Source organism: Mirounga angustirostris, unplaced genomic scaffold (assembly GCF_029215605.1).
Source record: "Mirounga angustirostris isolate CCGP_5_RB_7025 unplaced genomic scaffold, mMirAng1.0.hap1 SCAF_11, whole genome shotgun sequence".
NCBI lineage: Eukaryota > Metazoa > Chordata > Mammalia > Carnivora > Phocidae > Mirounga > Mirounga angustirostris.
The window spans coordinates 71,848,728-71,865,644 of NW_026991719.1; the positions used below are offsets into that span (position 1 = coordinate 71,848,728).

The window sequence follows — 16,917 nt, forward strand, 5'->3', positions numbered from 1 at the left end:
TCTTGTGTTCCCAGCTTCCATCAGATCCTTGTCTTCACCTTATCTATGTCTGAGTTGTCTGCCTGCCAGGTGGCATAGTACTCTTGTGTTTTATCTCAGGCACGCAACTGGTTTCAAAACTCTAAAGTTTAGGGACCCACATGGTGCAGACCTGCAGTGATCCTCTAGGGGAGGGTCACTGCACTTTTGCCATTTGCTGGTTTGTCCCAGTAAAGCAGCTGCATGACCATGCAGTTGTTTGGAGTTTATGGTAAATCACAGCAAAAAGCCAGCACCAAGATTTGCTGCCCTCAGCCAGTGTCTTTGTTCCTTTGTTAGCGAACAAGGCAGCACATTGGTGCTGCCAGAATGGGAGGCAGTAGTGGTTAGTTAATGGTCTTCAACAAGTTAGTGTTTTCAAAAACTATTCATTATGATTCCTGATTTGTTTAGACTACCTGTAATTATATCATTAGAGTTGTTTAGTTTTCTCAGAAGCAGCTTAAATCCAAGGCTATTGAAAGTTTTTGAAACCATTATAAAATGAGTTACCTATGTTTAATAATAATTTTTTAAGAAGTAAGTTTAATAATTTCACCCCCGAAAGAGAATTTTCAAAAAGCCTTCTCATGGAAAGTTGCCAAATTGCAATCTGTTCATATGAATGTTTTTTCAGGTGGAAGTGAATCCTCCTGGGATAAGGATAAGATGCAATCTTCTCTTGCTGCACCTGGACCTCAACATGGACTTGCTCATGCAGCCCTGGCTAGCCAGCCAGGCCTTGGGGGTGCTCCTACCCTCAATCCACTGCAGCAGAAGCATTTACTGACCAATAGTATGTATACTGTCCTTTAAAAACTTGGTGTGTTGAGAAAAATACCACACAAGACCCACTGGATGCCGTGGGCGAGCAGGGCTAGTGTATTTTTCTTCCATAAGGCTTAACAATTTGAAGTCATAAGGGTAGATTGAGAGGGATTCATTTAAAAGTATAGGTTTTATAGAGTAAATATAGATTGAGAAGGCATGTAGCAGAGTAGAGATACATGGGAGGTCATGTAGTAGAGTAGTTAAGAAAGTTGTTTATAGTCACAAAAACTTGGGTTTGAAATCCACATCTTTTGAATTCCATATTACTGTCTGACCTTGGAGAACTCACCTAACTTTTCCAAGCCTCAGTGTCCACAACTACAAAGTAGGAATAAAAATATACCTATTAAGTAAGGTTATTGTGAGTGCTAAGAATAATAATAATAAAAAAAGCTGTTAGTGACTTCCATATAGTAAGTACCATATAAATTATAAATATTACTATTACTCAGTAATCAAACTTCATCTAATGTATACCAATTCAGGTTTAGATGATGTTTTTAAGAACTTCAAAATCTCAGAGTCTTTCTGCAGGAAAGTGTGTCTTATATACACTACTTGACTAAAATCCTACTTTTCTTTTTTTTAATCCTACTTTTCTTATAAGCAGGAATCTGAGAGAAAACTTCTATTATTTCTTTCCCTGAAATTTTCATTCTCTCACTAAGCCTTAGGATTAAAACAACAGAACAGAGGGATTCTGAGATATTTTAATATGATGTTTTAAATGAAATTCATCAGTTATTAAGCATACAAAATATGTTATGGTATCTTATTTTTAAAGATATTATAAACTCAAATGTGAAGGGTCCCATAAAAAATGGAATGTTAAACAATGGTAAATAAATAAATGCCAAGAGAGTTATAAATACTATGTTATGAGAAGTCAAAAAAGGACTGATTAAGGTAGACTTATTTCATAAAGCAGGAGAACTTGGAAGATTTCTGGCTTCTGGTCTGACATGTAAAGAGTTCAGAAGTTGTCACTCCTCCTCAAAGCAAGATCAACAACTCTTTTAAATCCATCAGAAATTGAATTCACAGGGCAGAGCTATCCCCAAAACTGGAGAGATAGGCAGATAAAGAGAATCAGAGCTTATAGGGAGCAGAAGCCACATCTAGAGTCTGGTAGAAACATTTAAATTACTGGAGACTCAGTGTGGACCCAGCTTGAGAGATAAAAAACCCTAGAGGCCTTACACTATTCACAGTGCTCACCATAGTGTAAGACTGTTGAATCACAGACCTGTACCTCTGAAACAAATAATACATTATATGTTAAAAAAAGAAGAAGATAGTAGGAAGGGAAAAATGAAGGGAGAGATGAACCATGAGAGACTATGACTCTGAGAAACAAACTGAGGGTTCTAGAGGGGAAGGGAATGGGGGGATGGCTTAGCCTGGTGATGGGTATTAAAGAGGGCACATATTGAATGGAGCACTGAGTGTTATACTCAAACAATGAATCATGGAACACTACATCAAAAACTAATGATGTAATGTGTGGTGATTAACATAATAAAATGCAAAAAAAAATGAATATTTCATAATAATTTAAAATAAATTCTTAATTATTCATTAAAAAAAATGCACTTTCATGAGTCAACTCCAGGAGCACCTTCAGGTTCTCAGGATGAAGACCTGAGAAAATTCCCTTCATGTTTCTGGGACAAGAAAAGTACCCATTTCGATATATGCCCAGAGTGTTCTGTTTTCCTTAACAAAAGCCTACCCTTGAAGGAAACTACTTTACCAGAGTTAAACTACTTTGTTTTACCAGAGCCTAACTGATGTGGGGGAAAGGATATATTAAAATCCAGCACCCTGTAATCATTGCTGTGAGGTAAGGGAAATACTTCCCCAGCCTTTTTAACATTTCCTGTGGGGAAAGAGAAATACTTAACTCTAGCTCCCTCTAGCCTTCCTCTCTCATGTAAGAGGGAAAAAAGCTAAAAATCACTTGTGAAAGTCACAGCCCAAGGACACAGGTTCATTAAGAGACTGAAATCTAATCATATATTTCTCCTCCTTACACATTTTACCACCACCACAATAAGGCTCTGTATAAGAATAGTGGACTACAACTGAGAAAACTGAAGTCCTCAGACCCAATTGAATTTGGATTCTTTAGGATACACTAAAGATAACAGGGGGACAAGAAATTACCATCACTAATACAACAGCTACAGCAAACAATAAATATAACCTAACTCCCAGTAAGATAAAAGTAAAGCTTCTTACTAAAACCCTGTTTACCTGAGTTCCTTTTAGCCAATGCACCATTTCTGGCTTTAAAACAAAAATTACAAGACATGAAAAAGGCAAAAAACATAGTCTAAAGATATAAAGCAAGCATCACAACCAGAATTAGATATAACATGTCTTTTAGAATTATCAGATGGGAATTTAAAATAACTATAATTAGTATGCTAAGAAAATGGAAAACATACAAGAATACATGGGAATATTAACACTGTATGTTAATTATACTTGAATAAAAAATACATGGGAAATATAAGCAGAGAGATGAAAATTTTAAGAAACAAAAGTAAATGCTAGAAATCAAAAACACTTCAACAAAATGAATAGCTTTGATGGGCTCATCAGTAGACCAGACAAAGTCAGCTAAGTCACTGGATCATTTCCCAGGAGGAGGAGGCGTCCATCAACCTCAATGCCATCAACAAGTGCCCCCTGCTGAAGCCGTGGGCCCTGACCTTCTCCTGTGGCTGAGCCCTGCAAGCTTCTGCCCTGAAGGCCTAGGGCGGAAAGAAGGAGAACCTGAAGGCTGCCCAGGAGGAGCACATCAAGTGAACCCTGGATGACAGCCTCGCCTGCCAATCAAAGTACACCCCATGTAGTCAGGCTGGGGCTGCAGCCAGTGAGTCCTCTTCATCTCTAACCATGCTGACTAAGCGGAGGTGTCCTAAAGCTGCCCCCTCAACACTCCAGCCCCCGCCCCCTCCCACACTCACTCTTGAAGAGGGGGCGTCACCAGGGCTCCAGACTGCTCTTTCCCATCACTTTTGCACTTTCATGAGTCACATACTGAAGTATGTCAATAGAAACTTTCCAGAATGGAAGAAAAGTGAAAAAAAGATTGGGGGAAAAAAAAAACCCACAAGAACAGAATATTGAAGAATTGTGCAACAATTACAAAAAGTGTAGAATAAATGTAATGGGGATGCCAAAATAACAAGAATGAGGAAAAGGAACAGAAGAAATATTTAAAGTAACAATGAATGAAAATTTTCTCAAATTGAGATACACCAAACAAAAGATTCAGGAAGCTCAGAGATTACTAAGAAGAATAAATATTTAAAAAAATCTACACCTATGCATATTATACTCAAACTACAAAATCAAAAACAAAGAGAAAATCTTTTTAAAAAATCAGAGAGTGGGGCACCTGTGTAGCTCAGTTGGTTAAATGACTGCCTTTGGCTCAGGTCATGACCCTGGAGTCCTGGGATCGAGTCCCACATCAGGCTCCCTGCTCAGTGAGGATTCTGCTTCTCCCTTTGAACCCCCCCCATGCTCTCTCTCTCTCTCAAATAAATAAATAAATAAATCCTTAAAAAAAATAAAAAATCAGAGAGAAATAAATGCTCCTCACCCATACAGGAACAAAGATAAGAATTATACTGAACTTTTCTTCAGAAACCAGGCAAACAAGAATAGAGTGGTGTGAAATAGTTACAGTGTTGAAAGAAAAAAAAACAAACAAAACACCAACTTAGAATTCTGAATGCAGTGAAATTTCCTTTTAGTAGTGAAGAAGGAAATAAAGACTTTCTCAAACAAAAGTTGAGGGAATTTGTTACCATACCAGAGATCTGCCCTATAAAAAATGTTAAAAGAAGGTCTATAGAGAGAAGGAAAATAATTTAGGTCAGAAACTTGGATATACATAAAGGAAGAAGGTTAGAGAAGGAATAAATTAAGGTAAATGTATTTTTTCTTATTCTTAAACAGTCTTACAAATAATACTCTATTCAAAATAATAATAACAATGTATTGGCAAGTGATATAAATGACAATAATGTTATAAGGGATAAGAGGGAGGAATTGAAAATATTCTGCCGAAAGATACTTGCACTACACATGAAATGGTATAGACTTATTTGCAAGTGAATTTATAAGTTGTAAATGCATATTGCAAACTCCAGAGCAACCACGTAAATTTTTTTTAAAAATAAGTAAAATTAATATACTAAGAGAAGAGAGGAAAGAGAATCATATAAAATAGTCAGTTAATGCCAGAGAATACAACAAGAGTGGAAGAGAAGATAAAAAAAAAGGGGGGGTCAATGAATAGAAAACACTTATAAATATTATAACTAATTATCCAATTATTAATAATCACTTTAAATATGATTGGTCTAAATACACCAATTACAGACATAGATTGCCCCATGTACTCTAGTGACTAAGAATGTTGATGTTTTGGCCATTACTTGCAATATACCTCTTATATAATCATGTATCAAGCAAAATAACCAAAATGAAACAACAACAATAAAAGAATGAAGACTGTCAGAGCAGATAACAAGAGAAGATCAAACTATTTGGTGTCTATAAGAAATTCATTTTAAATTTAAAGACATAATTCAAAGTAAAGGAATGGACAAATATATACTATGCTAACACTAATCAAAAGTAGGAGTAGCTATATTAATTTCAGACAAAGCAGATTTCAGAGCAAGAAAAATTGTCAAGAATAAGAGGGGTATTACATAATGATAAAGAGGCCAATTCTCCAAGGAGACATTAATAAGCCTTAATGTGTTTGCTCCTCTTAACAGAGTGTCAAAATATGTGAGGTAAAAACTGGTAGAACTGCCAGAGAAAATAGATGAATCCATTATTATAATTGGAGACCTCAATACTCTTCTCTCAGAAATGGATATATTAAATTGACAGAAATTCAGGAAGAGCATAATTGAACTGAAAAGCACCATCAATCAACTGGATCTAATGGACTTTTATATTTTATCCAACAACAAAAGGACATAGAATCTTTCAAAATTGAACCATGAAGAAATAGAAAATCTGAACAGACTGATAACAAGTAATGAAATTAAATCAGTAATGAAAACACTCCCCAAAATAAAAGAAGTCCTGGACCAGATGGCTTCAGAGGTGAACTCTACCAAATATTTAAAGAAGAGTTAATACTTATTCTCCTCAAACTAGTCCAAAAAATAGAAGAGGAAGGAAAATTTTCAAATACATTATACAAGGCCAGCATTACCCTGATACCAAAACCAGGCACACACCATTAAATAAAGAAAACTACAGGTAGATATCCTTGGTGAGCATACATGCAAAAATCACCAATAAAATACTAGCAAAGTACATTCAACAGTACATTAAAAAGATTATTCAGCACAATCAAGTAGGATTTATTCTGGGGATGCAAGAATGGTTCAATATTCACAAATCAATCAACGTCATACACCACATCAACAAAACTAAGGATAAAAATCATATGATCATTTCAATACAGCAGAAAAAAATTTGAAAAAATTTAACATCTGTTCATTATAAAAATTCTCAATAAAAGTAGTATTGTAGAGGGAACATAGCTCAAAATACTAAAAGCCATATATGAAAAACCCACAGGTAACATCTTAATGAAGAAAAACTGAAAGCTTTTCCTCTAAGATTAGGAACAAAAAAAAAGATGTCTAATCTTATCACTTTTATCAACTTAGTACTGGAAATCCTAGCCACAATAATCAGACAAGAAAAATAAATAAATATCCAAATAAGTAAGGAAGAAGTAACACTTTCATTATTTGCAGATGACAGGATACTATGCATAGAAAACCCTAAAGACTCCACCAAAAAGCTACTAGAAGTAATAAATTAATTCAGTAAATTTGCAGGTTACAAAAATAAAATCCAGAAATTGATAGCATTTCCTTATACAAATAACAAAGAAGCAGAAATAAATTTAATGAAAATTCCATTTACAATTGCACCAAGTAGAATAAAATACCTAGGAATAAATTTAACCAAAGAGGTAAAGGGCCTGTACTCTGAAAACCACAAAACACCAAGGAAATAAATTGAAGATGACACAAACAATTGGAAAGATTTTTCATGCTCATGGATTAGAAGAACCAATGCTGTTAAAATGTCCATGCTACACAAAGCAATCTAGAGATTCAATGAAATCTCTATCAAAATACCAACAGCACTTTTCACAAATCTAGAACAAATAATATGAAAATCTTTGTGGCACCACAGAAGACACCAAATACTCAAAGCAATCATGAGACAAAGAAAACAAAGCTGGAGGTATCATAATTCCAGGTTTCGGGGGCACTGGGTGGCTCAGTCATTAAGCGTCTGCCTTCGGCTCAGGTTATGATCCCAGAGTCCTGGGCCCACATCAGGCTCCCTGCTCAGTGGGAAGCTTGCTTCTCCCTCTCCCACTCCCCCTGCTTGTGTTCCTGCTCTCGCTGTCTCTGTCAAATAAATAAATAAAATCTTAAAAAAAAAATCTAAAATAAATAAATAAATAAATAATTCCAGGTTTCAAGATACACTACAAAGCTGTAGTAATCAAAATAGAATGGTGCTGGAACAAAAATAGACATGTAGATCAAAAGGCCAGAATAGAAAAACTAGAAATAAATCCCTGATTATCTGGTCAATTAATCTATGACAAAGAAGGCAAGAATGTACAATGGGGAAGACAACCTCTTCAATAAATGGTGTTGGGAAAACTGGACAGCTACTTATAAAGAATGAAATTGGACCACTTTCTAACACCATGCATAAAAGTAAACTCAAAATGGATTAAAGAACTAAATGTGAGACCTGAAACTATACAAATCTTTGAAGAGAACACAGGTAGCAATTTCTCTGCCATAAGTTGTAACATTTTTCTGTGTGTCTCCTAAGTCAAGGGAAATTAAAAAATAAATAAATGATTGGGACTACATCAAAATAAAAAGCTTTTGCACCTCAAAAACATCAACAAGACAAAAGGCAACCTACTGAATGGAAGAATATATTTGGAAATGATATGCCCAATAAGGCATAAATATCCAAAAAATATAAAGAACTTATGCAGAGCTTAGAAGATGATGACAAAACCTTAGTTTCACCTTATCCCACAAACACAACTGTATAACTATCAAATCATCCTAATTACCCCAGAAATCACTTGAAAACTGATAGAACAAACTACATAACAAAAAGGAAGAGGCCACATCAAAGAAGGTAAGAAGTGCAGAGCTGAGGGTTAGGGGAGAAAGAGATCACAGCTGCTGCAGAGGTGAGGGAACCATGGTCCTGTAGAAGGGCACAAGAGAGTGGAGCATACAGGGAAACAACACAAGGAAAACATGCTATTGGCATGGAAAAGAAAGAGGGATGAATTTTGTGAGTTCTTGCAACCAGTAGGGCTTAAAGCCTGGAGTCTGAAAGGTCAGGGGCTGTGCCTGGGATAGCGCCTGGAGGGCACTCCTCTGCTCCTAGAGAGAAGACTGGCAAATGACCCAAGGCCAGATAGCATGGAAACAGTGACCTGAAGAGCACCTGGGGTGCACTGTATAGAGATTATTCACTGTTCTCTGAGCAGTTCCCTGATTGGCAGCATTCAGTAAGGAACAGGCTGGCACCATTTCCCTCCCAAGTCTCTCAGCATAAACACAGAGCCACCTGTAAGAAGCAGTGTAGTGATAACACTGGCTACCTAACTTGCTTACACAAAGTCCCATCCCCTGTGCTCTGGTGGATCTGCCCTACCAAGTCACACTTGCCTCATTCAAGCCCAGAGGGCTCCTTCCCCCAAAGACCAGCACAAACCACAGCCCATACCACCTCTCCCCTATGAGAGAATTTTGCAGGGGCTCAGTTCTGGTAGGGATAGTGTTAGGTCTCATTTCACAAGCTAACCAGAACACACCTAGTTAAAACTGACCATATTCAAGTCAGGGACAAAACACTGCCTACAGCAGGCAAGGAGAGCCTCAGCAGATGAATGGCCTGAAAGAAAGAGCAACCAAAACACAACAGCAGAGCATGTGCAGCACAGATCAGAGACACTCCTTGATATACCAGTCCCTTAATACTACATGGCCTCTTCTTCATGAGGCCATTATGTTCAGGAGAAGGAAACATAACTTCATTTTCTAACACAGAAGAAGGCAGGGACTTAAATGAAATGCCCAGACAGAAGGATGAAAGAAAAAGATAAAGCCACAGCTAAAGATCTGAGTAAAAAAAAAAAAAAAATATATATATATATATATATATATATATATATATATGTAGAGAGACTTTCTGAATTCCTTGGTTGTCAGATGAGGAAACAAAGACACAGAAGGTGAAATAATTTGACCCAGGTCCCACTGCTTCTGAGTGGCAGAGCTAGAATTCAACCCAGGCCTTCTGGATCTAGAGTTGGCTCTCTCAATCACAATGATAACTATTGCTAGACTGACCTTCCAAAAGAATACCAAGCTTCTATTTTACACATGAAGAGGGAACACAAAGAAATTGAAAACCTACCGGTCACTTCTGATTTGTTTAGTGTATATTTTTCTGGGGTCATTGTTACCCTGTTAGCATTTTGTTCTCTCATTCATCTATTCTCTGGACAAAATGGAAAAAATCACCTCAAAAAAAAAAAAAAAAGAACAAGAAGCAGTACCGACTGCCAGGGACCTAATCAATACAGACATTAGTAAGATGTTGGAAATAGAGTTCAGAATGACGATTCTAAAGATACTAGCTGGGCTTAAAAAAAGCATGGAAGACATTAGAGGAGCCCTTTCTTGAGAAATAAAAGAACTAAAATCTAAACAAGTCAAAATCAAAAAGGCTATTAATGAGGTGCAATAAAAAATGGAGGCTCTAACTGCTAGGAAAAATGAGGCAGAAGAGGGAATCAGTGATATAGAAGACCAAATGATGGAAAATAAAGAAGTTGAGAAAAAGAGAGATAAACAACTACTGGATCACGAGGGCAGAATTCGAGAGATAAGTGATACCATAAGATGAAACCGTATTAGAATAATTGGGATCCCAGAAGAAGAAGAAAGAGAGAGAGGGGCAGAAGGTATATTGGAGGAAATTATACCAGAGAACTTACCTAATTTGGGGAAGGAAACAGGCATCAAAATCCAGGAGGCACAGAGAAACCCCCTCAAAAATCAATAAAAATAGATCAACACCCCAACACCTAATAGTAAAACTTATGTGTCTCAGAGACAAAGAGAAAATCCTGAAAGCAGCTCGGGACAAGAGATCTATAACCTACAATGGTAGAAACATTAGATTGGAGGGGGCACCTGGGTGGCTCAGTTGTTAAGCGTCTGCCTTCTGCTCAGGTCATGGTCCCAGGGTGTGGGATCAAGCCCCACATTGGGCTCTCTGCTCAGTGGGAAGCCTGCTTCTCCCTCTCCTACTCCCCCTGCTTGTGTTCCCTCTCTTGCTGTGTCTCTCTCTGTCAAATAAATAAAATCTTTTTTTTTTTAAAGAAACATTAGATTGGAAACAGACATATCCACAGAGACCTGGCAGACCAGAAAGGACTGGCATGATATATTCAGAGCACTAAATGAGAAAAATATGCAGCCAAGAATACTATATCTTGCTAGGCTGTCACTGAAAATAGAAGGAGAGAAAAAGCTTCCAGGACAAAGAAAAACTAAAGGAATTTGCAAACACGAAACCAGCCCTACAAGAAATATTGAAAGGGGTCCTCTAAGCAAGAGAACCTAAAAGTAAAAGAGACCAGAAAGGAACAGAGAAAATACACAGTAATAGTCATCTTACAGGCAGTACAATGACACTAAATTCAAATCTTTCCATAGTTACCCTGAATGTAAATGGTCTAAATGCCCAATCAAAAGACACACGGTATCAGATTGGATTAAAAAAAAAAGGCCCATCGATATGCTGTGTGAAAGAGACTCATTTTAGACCCAAAAGACACTTCCAGATTGAAAGTGAGGGGTGGAAAACAATTCACCATGCTAATGGACACCAAAAGAAAGCTGGGGTGGTAATCCTTATATCAGAAAAATTAGATTTTAAACCAAAGATTATAATAAGAGATGAAGAAGGACACTATATCCTACTTAAAGGGCCTATCCAACAAGAAGATCTAACAATTGTAAATATCTATGCCCCTAACATGGGAGCAGAAAATTATATAAGGCAATTAATAACAAAAACAAAGAAACACATCAACAACAATACAATAATGGTAGTGGACTTTATCACCCTCCTCACTGATATGGGCAGATCATCTAAGCAAAAGATCAACAAGGAAATAAAGACTTTAAATGACACACTGAACCTAATGGACTTCACAGATATATTCAGAACATTCCATCCCAAAGCAACAGAATACACATTCTTCTCTAGTGCCCATGGAACATTCTCCAGAATACATCATATCCTAGGTCACAAATCAGGTCTCAACTGGTACCAAAAGATTGGGATCATTCCCTGCATATTTTCAGACCACAACGCTTTGAAACTAGAACTCAATCACAAGAGGAAAGTCGGAAAGAACTCAAATACATGGAGGTTAAAGAGCATCCTACTAAAGAATGAATGGGTCAACCAGGAAGTTAAAGAAGAATTTAAAAAATTCATGGAAACAAATGAAAATGAAAACACAACTGTTGAAAATCTTTGGGATACAGCAAAGGCAATCCTAAGAGGAAAGTATACAGCAATACAAGCCTTTCTCAAGAAACAAGGAAGGTCTCAAGTACACAACCTAACCCTATAGCTAAAGGAGCTGGAGAAAGAACAGCAAATAAAGCCTAAACCCAGCAGGAGAAGAGAATAATAAAGATCAGAGCAGAAATCAATGAAATAGAAACCAAAACAACAGTAGAACAGATCAACCAAACTGGGAGCTGATTCTTTGAAAGAATTAACAAGATTGATAAACCCCTGGTCAGACTTATCAAAAAGAAAAGAGAAAGGACCCAAATAAATAAAATCATGAATGAAAGAGGAGAGATCACAACCAACACCAAAGAAATACAAACAATTATAAGAACACATTATGAGCAACTATATGCCAACAAATTGGAATGTGGAAGAAGTGGATGCATTCCTAGAGATGTATCAACTACCAAAACTGAACCAGGAAGAAATAGAAAACCTGAACAGACCTATAACCACTAAGGAAATTGAAGCAGTCATCAAAAATCTCCCAAAAAACAAAAGCCCAGGGCCAGATGGCTTCCCAGGGGAATTCTACCAAGCATTTAAAGAAGAATTAATATGTATTCTTCTGAAACTGTTCCAAAAAAAAGAAATGAAAGGAAAACTTCCAAACTCGTTTTATGAGGCCACCATTACCTTGATCCCAAAACAAGACAAAGACCCCGTCAAAAGGAGAATTACAGACCAAGATCCTTGATGAACATGGATGCAAAAATTCTCACCAAAATACTACCAATAGGATCCAACAGTACTTTAAAAGGATTATTCACCACAACCAGGTGGGATTTATCCCTGGGCTGCAAGGTTGGTTCAACATCCATAAATCAATAAATATGATAGAATACATTAATAAAAGAAAGAACAAGAACTATATGATCCTCTCAATAAATGCAGAAAAAGCATTTGACAAAGCACAGAATCTTTTCTTGATCAAAACTCTTCAGAGTATAGGGATAGAGGGTACATAACTCAATATCATAAAAGCCATCTATGAAAAACCCACAGCGAATATCATTCTCAATGGGGAAAAACTGGGAGCTTTCCCCCTAAGGTCAGGAACATGACAAGGATGTCCACTGTCACCACTGCTATTCAACATAGTACTAGAAGTCCTAGCCACAGCAATCAGACAACAAAAAGAAATAAAAGGCATCCGAATCAGCAAAGAAGTCAAACTCTCACTCTTTGCAGATAAGATACTTTATGTGGAAAACCCAAAAGACTCCACCCCAAAACTGCTAAAACTCATACAGTAATTCAGTGAAGTGGCGGGATATAAAATCAATGCACAGAAATCAGGGGCATTCCTATACAGCAACAACAAGACTGAAGAAAGAGAAATTAAGGAGTCGATCCCATTTACAATTGCACCCAAAACCATAAGGTACCTAAGAATTAATCTAACCAAAGAGGCAAAGAATCTGTACTCAGAAAAATATAAAATACTCATGAAAGAAATTGAGGAAGACACAAAGAAATGGAAAAATGTTCCATGCTCATGATTTGGAAGAACAAATATTGTGAAGATGTCAATGCTACCTAGAGCAATCTACACATTCAATGCAATCCCTATGAAAATACCATCCACTTTTTTCAAAGAAATGGAACAAATAATCCTAAAATTTGTATGGAAGCAGAAAAGACCCTGAATAGCCAGAGGAATGTTGAAAAAGAAAAGCAAAGCTGGCGGCATCACAATTCCAGACTTCAAGCTCTATTACAAAGCTGTCATCATCAAGACAGTATGGTACTGGCACAAATACAGACACATAGATCAATGGAACAGAATAGAGAGCCCGGAAATGGACCCTCAACTCTATGGTCAACTAATCTTCGACAAAGCAGGGAAGAATGTCCAATGGAAAAAAGACAGTCTCTTCAACAAATGGTGTTGGGAAAATTGGACAGCCACATGCAGAAGAATGAAACTGGACCATTTCCTTACACCACACACAAAAATAGGCTCACAATGGTTGAAAGACCTCAATGTGAGACAGGAGTCCATCAAAATCCTAAAGGAGAACACAGGCAGCAACCTCTTCGACCTCAGCCACAGCAACTTCTTCCTAGAAATATCACCAAAGGCAAGGGAAGCAAGGACAAAAATGAATTATTGGGACCTTATCAAGATAAAAAGCTTTTGCACAGCAAAAGAAACAGTCAACAAAACCAAAAGACAACCAACAGAATGGGAGAAGATATTTGCAAATGACTGATAAATGGCTAGTAAGAACTTATGAAACTCAACACCCAAAGAACAAATGATACAATCAAGAAATGGGCAGAAGACATAAACAGACATTTTTCCAAAGAAGACATCCAAATGGCCAACAGACACATGAAAAAGTGCTCAACATTGCTCGGCATCAGGGAAATCCAAATCAAAACTTCAATGAGATACCACCTCACACCAGTCAGAATGGCTAAAATTAACAAGTCAGGAAAACACAGATGTTGGAAGGGATGCAGAGAAAGGGGAACCCTCCTATACTGTTGGTGAGAATGCAAGGTGGGGCTGCCACTCTGGAAAATAGTATGGAGGTTCCTCAAAAAGTTGAAAATAGAGCAACCATACAACCCAGCAATTGCACTACTGGGTATCTACCCCAAAGATATGAATGTAGTTATCCGAAGGGGTATGTGCACCCTGATGTTTTTATCAGCAATGTCCACATTAGCCAAACTATGGAAAGAGCCAAGATGTCCATTGACAGACGAATGGATGAAGAAGATGTGGTATATATCTACAATGGAATATTATGCAGCCATAAAAGGGAATGAAATCCTGCCATTTGCAATGACATGGTTGGAACTGGAGGGTATTATGCTGAGCGAAATAAGTCAATCAGAGAAAGGCACGTATCATATTACCTCAGTGATATGATGAATTCTTAATCTCAGGAAACAAACTGATGGTTGCTGGAGTGGTGGGGGGTGGGAGTGATGTGGTGGCTGGATGATAGACATTAGGGAGGGTATGTGCTATGGTGAGCACTGTGAGTTGTGTAAGACTGTCGAATCACAGACCTCTTCCTCCAAAACAAATAATACATTATATATTAAAAAGAAAAGGAGAAGAAGAAAGTAGGAAGGGAAAAGTGAAGGGGGGAAATCAGAGTGGGAGACGAACCATGAGAGACTGTGGACGCTGAGAAGCAAACTGAGGGTTCTAGAGGGGAGGCGTTTGGGGGATGGGTTAGCCTGGTGATGGGTGTTAAAGAGGGCATGTGTTGAATGGAGCACTGGGTGTTATACGCAAACAATGAATCATGGAATAGTACATCAAAAACTAATGATGTAATGAATGGTGATTAACATAACATAATAAAAGAAAGCTATATATATATATAATTCATATGCTTGAAAGTTAATTTAAGGCAACAATGATAAGGAACTCACTGAGCTTGAGAAAAGAATAGAAAACATCTTGACACCCTTACCACAAAGAAAAAAGAGTTTAAAAAGAATAAATCAGATGAAGAGTCTAATAAATCATATTAAAAACAAGCTTGATGCAATGAACAGCTGATTGCAAGAAGCAGAGGAACAAATTAACTACCTGGAAGACAAAGTAATGGAAAGCAATGAAGCTGAACAAGAAGGAAGAAAGAATTATGCAAAACAAGAATAGACTTAGGAAACTCAGTGACTCCATCAAATGCAGTAGCATTCATGTTATAGAAGTCCAAGAAAAAAAAGAGGAAGAAAAGTGGGCAAAAAATTTATTTGAAGAAATAATAGCTGACCACTTCCCTAATCTGGGGAAGGAAACAGGCCCTCAGATCCTGGAGGCACAGAGAACTCCCATCAAAATCACCAATATCAGGCCAACACCAAGAGATATTGCAATTAAAATTGCAAAATATAGTGATAAAGAATGTACCTTAAATGCAGCAAGACAAAAGAAGTCCTTAACTTACAAGAAAGGATCCATAAGGCTAGCAGGAGATTTCCCAATAGAAATTTGGCAAGCCAGAAGGGAATGTCATGATATATTAAAACTGCTGAATGGGAACAATCTGCACCCAAGAATATTCTATCCAGTAAGGCTACCATTCAGAATAGAAGGAAAGATAAAGATTTTCCCAGACAAACAAAAACTAAAGGAGTTCATGACCGCTACACCAGCCCTCTGAGACATATTAAAGGGGACATTTTGAATGGAAAGGAGAGACCAAAAGTTACAGTATAAGGTACGAAACACAAAAACAGTAAAAATAAAATCTCTGTTAAAATCAGTCAAGGAACTCACACAAAAAAAGATTATAAAATGTAATAAAATATACCTAAAACATGGGGGAAAGATGAGAAAAGAATGAGTACAAAATAAGCAACCATAAACTGAATATAGACTGCTATTTGCAGAAGAGGATATATACAAACCTCATGGTAACCATCTGTCACAAATCACTAATAAACATGCAAAGAATAAAGAGAAAGTAATCTAAATATATCACTAATAAAAAGTCAACAAAACATGAGAGAAAAACAAGAAAGGATCAGAGAAAATCTCCAGAAACAATCACAAAACAAGTAATAAAGTGGCAATAAATACATATCTATCAATAATTACTTTGAATGTAAATGGACGAAATGCTCCAATCAAAAGACATAGGGTGTCAGAATGGATAAAAAAGACCAATCCATGATTCTTACAAGAGGCTCATTTTTGACATAAAGTCACTGGAAGCTTGAAAGTGAGGGGATAGAGGAACATTTTTCATGCAAATTGATATCAAAAGAAAGTCAGAGTAGCCATACTTATATTAGACAAACTACATTTTAAAAAAATAATGAAACAGGCATTAAGGAAGGCACATGATGTGATGAGCACTGGTTGTTATATACAACTGATGAATTACTAAACTCTACATCTGAAACTATATGATATACTATATGTTGGCTAACTAAATTTAAATTTAAAAAATTGTAATGAGAGATAAAGAGGGGCAGTATAAAATAATAAAGGGGACAGTCCAAGTAGAACATATAACAGTTGTAAGTATTTATGCACACAACATATGACCACCCAAATATATAAAACAATAACAAACATAATGGAACTAATACAACAACAGTAAGGGATTTTAACATCCCACTTAGATCAATGGACAGATCACTAAACAGAAAGTTAACAAGGAAAGAAAAGCTTTGAAAGACACACTGGACCAGATGGACTTAACAGATACATGCAGAACATTCCATCCTAAAATAACAGAATCTATGTTCTTTTCAAGTGCACATAGAACATTGTCCAGAATGGATTACATATTAGGGCAAGAAACAGGCCTTGACAAGTACAAAAAGATTGAAGTTCTATCATGCACCTTTGCTGACCATGAAGCTGTAAAACTAGTA

General features: G+C 36.8%; 1 protein-coding gene across 2 annotated transcripts in view; it reads left to right on the forward strand.

Moving 5' to 3' along the window:
• DACH2 (dachshund family transcription factor 2) overlaps positions 1-16,917 on the forward strand; it is a 909,992-nt gene that overhangs the window by 746,953 nt on the left and 146,122 nt on the right. For both annotated transcript variants that reach the window (XM_064574314.1, XM_064574315.1), the window contains one exon: positions 656-814. In XM_064574314.1, the coding sequence (XP_064430384.1) occupies positions 656-814 (159 nt within the window). The remainder of the gene's footprint in view (positions 1-655; positions 815-16,917) is intronic.